The sequence below is a fragment of the Argentina silus genome (genome assembly GCF_951799395.1).
Source record: "Argentina silus genome assembly, chromosome: 4".
In the NCBI taxonomy this organism is placed as follows: Eukaryota; Metazoa; Chordata; class Actinopteri; order Argentiniformes; family Argentinidae; genus Argentina; species Argentina silus.
In genome coordinates this window covers 23003518-23008504 of record NC_139658.1, presented here as the reverse complement: position 1 = coordinate 23008504, position 4987 = coordinate 23003518, and the positions used below count along the sequence as shown (strand labels likewise).

At 42.3% G+C, this 4987-nt stretch overlaps 1 protein-coding gene across 1 annotated transcript; it reads left to right on the top strand.

Moving 5' to 3' along the window:
- Positions 1 to 268: 268 nt before the first annotated feature.
- LOC310803694 (alpha-1,3-galactosyltransferase 2-like) lies at positions 269 to 4584 on the top strand (the record flags this gene model as incomplete). Its single annotated transcript, XM_083668547.1, has 4 exons — positions 269 to 309; positions 507 to 602; positions 3096 to 3233; positions 3891 to 4584. The coding sequence occupies 4 exons, from the start codon at positions 269 to 271 to the stop codon at positions 4582 to 4584; spliced, it is 969 nt and encodes a 322-aa protein (XP_083524673.1).
- Between the last annotated feature and the right edge of the window lie 403 nt (positions 4585 to 4987).

Sequence of the window (4987 nt, the reverse complement as noted above, 5' to 3'; positions counted from 1 at the left end):
ATGTTTGACCGGCGATGTTACTCAGTTTTGTGTGAGGAGTTTTAAAAGTTGATCTGACATTAACATCACAGCAATCTGTAACAGAAAATCTGTGACAAAATAAATACGGTATATGTGGACTACAAGGACAACGCTCATGACTTGTATTGCAATAGAAGATAATTTTATGATTCGTCATTGCACTTTCTAAATGGATTTATTTTGTCTTTTCTCCAGCAGACAAATGTGCAAGGCAAAGCATGTTGTAACATTTGCTTACTGTGTCCCTATGTTGATCTTCTTGGCCTACTTCACCCCAGCATCTGTAAGGTCAGCTTGGCCCTGACATTGTCAACTTCACCACAACTAATCTTCTGTATGTTTTCACAGTTATAGACGTAGTAAACCATACACATTAAACACACATTTTCATTCTACACAGTAATTGCAACTGGAAAGTGATAGAACTCCATTTGTGAATTTGTCTTGTTTATTTTAGCACAGTGGATTGTTGTGTTGTGTTGCAGGTATTTGGAGGGGTGCCTCCCCATGAACAAATGTCCTTTAGCCCCTGGAGAGAGGCCGAGGCTGAGGAACAGTATTGATGCCTCCCTGGACTTCTGGTAGGACGTTTTTTTTTTTTTATTGAGCATCAGCAGCATGACAACACGCAAAGTTTGAGCGAACTTGAGGTCTGATTTTCTGTTTGTCTTTTCAGTTTACTGTGCATGCACACAGCTCATCTGTCTTTAATCCTCACATTCCTTGTTCCAGTACTGAAGCTCTAGGCATAATCCACTGCCTGTCTCTTATTGCACCAGTAGACACGGTAGTGAGTGGGTAAAGGTCACTGTATTGTTTGAGTGTACTGTAGATCCTTATCAAACCTGCTTGGAATACAGTGCATTCGTAAAGTATTCAGACCCTTTAACTTTTTCCACATTTTGTTATTTTACAGCCTTATTCTGAAATTGATTTAAATTAGTTTTTCCCCCTCATCAATCTACAATACCCGATAATGACGAAGCCAAAACAGGTATGTTTTGTCATTGACATAAGTATTCAGACCCTTTGTTATGAAACTGAAATTGAGCTCAGGTGCATCCTGTTTCCATTGATCATCCTTGAGATGTTTCTGCGACTTGATTGGAGTCCACCTGTGGTAAATTCAATTGATTGGATGTGATTTGGAACAGCACACACCTGTCTATATAAGGTCCCACAGTTGACAGTGCATGTCAGAGCAAAAACCAGGCCATGAGGTCGAAAGAATTGTCCGTAGACCTCAGAGAGAGGATTGTGTCGAGGCACAGATCTGGGGAAGGGTACGAAAAACATTCTGCAGTATTGAAGGTCCCCAAGAACACAGTAGCCTCCATCATTCTTAAATGGAAGTTTGGAATCACCAAGACTCTTCCTTGAGCTGGCCACCCAGCCAAACTGAGCAATAGGGGGAGAAGAGCCATCGTCAGGGAGGTGACCAAGATCCCAATGGTCACTCTGACAGAGCTCCAGAGTTCCTCTGTGGAGAAGGGGGAACTGTGAGAAAACGTGTTCTTTATTTGAAGGAGAAGACAAACTACTTCTTACTTTTAGCTATTTATTTATATGTCAGAATTCTAGGCTTGTACAAGGACCACTTTTGGCGAAGAAAATCACAGTCAGCAAGCTGTTAATCTGTAACCAACCTTCCAAAAATGGATGCATTCAAACAGTCAAACAAAGTATTTACAGTATACAAAATGATTGTGATTGGCTATTTGGTTGGGGAGGAACCATGGTTTAGACTTGGCATCCCTTGTTGTTCACGGGCTGGTCACACCATTCATCCCAGCTGCGGAGTCAGCACCCTGTAAGAGATAAGACACCTACTCTGGTATGTCCTCCCTAGCCTGTCCTCCCTAGCCTGGTATTATTCCACTATAGTTCTTTGTGTAAGCGTGTGTTGCAACATCTTTCTTGATGACCTGGCTTAACCTCTCCATGTATTAATCCAAAGTACTATGGGACTAATGCTTGATTCATCTCATTTATCAACAGGCCATCACATTAGTAAATTTAGCACACTGCAGTAATGTATTTTTATTATAGCAATAATAAACTGTTTTTATAAAAAATAATTTCTAACAAAACCCTCCTTTCACACCTTTTAAGGTGTGAACCAAAAATAGTTTTTTTTATAAAAAAAAGAATCCTCAACAGAACCTTCCAGAAGGACCATCTCTGCAGCACTCCACCAACCAGGCCTTTGTGGTAGAGTGGCCAGACAGAAGCCACTCCTCAGTAAAAAAAAACATGACAAACAAATGCAAATCAGAAACCCTATAAAAACATATATTAATTCCAAAAATTACATGAACTATTAAGATGTACTCAAGTCAACTTACTGAGTGATTTGTTGATGACATTTTTGCATTGAGTGTCATAACAAAGGGTCTGAATACTTATGTACTTGAGGTATTTCTGTATTTCAATTTTAATAAATTGACTGAAATCTTTAAAAACGTGTTTTCGCTTTGTCATTCTGGGGTATTGTGTGTGGATTGATGGCAATTCTTTTAATTCATTTTAAATTGAGTCTGTAACGCAACAAAATGTGGAAAATGCGAAGGGGTCTGAATACTTTCCAAAGGCTCTGTCTGTAGGCTACAGTACTGTAGCCTACAGACAGTATTAATATATATATTAATTATACACGTGTGTGTGTATATATATATATATATATATATATAAGTACATGTATTATTCAGTTCTATACAATTTCTCTGGTGTGTCTCTGTGAACCCTCTATAACAAACAAATACAGTGAACCACCAACACCTGTTTTTTTGGGCTGTCATATATTTGTTTGTGAAACCCAGAACATTGTCCTCTCTGTTGCCCTACTGTAAATATACATTGTACAAAATGTACATTTTACATTTACATTTATGGCATTTAGCAGACGCCTTTATCCAAAGCGACTTACAACAAATACATTTGTTAAAGTAAGTGAATCATCTATCCATCAGTCATCATAAGACAAAGTAATCAATGCTCAGGCCAGGGGCCATTGGCAGTCACAATGCTAGAAGGATTTATTTTACAAACTGTTCTATCTCTCTGTGTCCTGCCAGGTCCAGGAATGACGTCCAGACGTGCACAGACTGGGGGGCTCCTATAATGTGGGACGGAATGTTCGACCCACGGCAGTACGACCAGCAGCACAGTAGGAACCGGTCGACTGTGGCGCTCACTGTATTTGCTGTCGGCAGGTGTGTACCACTGGGTGTGTTTACAATCTCGGCGCCCCGCCACTGTAGAAATTAGGGTTAGGGTTAGGGATGTCAGGAGTACATTCTTTTATACGACAAATGTATAAGAAAGCCTAAGTATATGTATTTCTATCATGTTGATTGCCATCTAGTGTGTCTAGGAAGCTAATTTATGGAATATCTAGACTATGAAATTAAAGGTTTACACAGTACAATTTAATAAAGGATGTGTGTTAATCATAAAGTTTAATAAAGGATGTGTGTTAATCATAATGAATGCATCAAGCTGCAGTATGTGTGCATATACTGGTTTTTCCATTACATTACATAGAGTACAATGCAACGAAATGCTTAAGGCAGAGCAGCTCTACAACATCAATCAACAATAACTTAAATATAAGCACTGAAGTAGTAACAGTAAATAAGTGAAATACACAGGGTTTATATACAGGGTTTATATACAGGGTTTATATACAGGGTTTTGTAGTAGCAGTAACGTAAAATGTAGTAACTGTATAGTGCAAGAGTGGAGTGCAATGTCACTGAGCAGAAGGGGGGTTGTAGGTATAGTCCTTTCGGGGGGGGGGGGGGGAATTAAGAAAGCTAAGTGGATTTTCTTACCTTTTTTTTTTTTCTCTCTCCTCATTCCCATCCAAGGTATCTAGATGCTTACCTGGAGGACTTCCTCCTCTCTGCCGAGCGTCACTTCATGGTGGCCTTACCGGTGACCTACTACGTCTTCACCGACCTTCCTGAGAAGGTGCCCACCATCCAGCTCGCTCCCGGACGTCGCCTGGAGGTCGCGAGGATACGAAGACACTCCAGCTGGCAGGACATCTCCATGATGCGCATGAAGACCATCGCCGACGCCATCGAGTCTCACATCCGCCACTCGAGCCGGTACGTCTTCTGCTTCGACGTGGACCAGGTGTTCGCCGGCCGCTTCGGCTCGGAAGCTCTGGGGGAGTCTGTGGCCGTGCTCCACGCCTACTACTACCACCGGCCGCAGGCCATGTTCACCTACGACCGCAACCCCAAGTCCAGGGCTTTCATGAGGACGGGGGACTTCTACTACCACGCTGCTGTGTTTGGGGGGACGTGGCAGAGCGTGAAGCTCCTGACGGAGGTGTGCTACCAGAACATCATGGAGGACAAGGAGAACCAGGTGGAGGCGTTGTGGCAGGACGAGAGTCACCTCAACAAGTACCTGTGGCTCCGTAAACCCAGCAAGGTGTTGTCCCCGGAGTACTGCTGGGATAACGGCATTGGCTACCGCAGTGACATACACGTGACGCGCCTCCTCTGGGCAGAGAAGCGATATGACACACTCCGGGTGAAAGAGAGGGAGTGAACAGGACCTTGCATCTGTGGTCATCTACTGTGGTCATCTACTGTGGTCATCTACTGTGGTCATCTACTGTAGTCATCTACCGCGGACAAGTGAGAACATCTCACTAATGGAACATCAACTGGACTTCTGGCTTTGAACCAGTGACTTACGTTTACACGCTGCCTGACATCCTGTTACACCGTCCAAATAATAGTCGTCTGAATACAATGAATTAAGCCACCCTTCATGTTAACGCTTCAGAATCAGAGTAGTGACCAATCCGAATTAGATAATGTTTTACGAATGGAAGGGCTGGGGTTATACCTTTGGATAATAAGCGTTTGATGGGAGAATATTAGCTCATGTTGTGATGTTATCAGCTCTTACTTGGCTCAACGCAAGCAGTTCTTTCGGAATGGTCTAA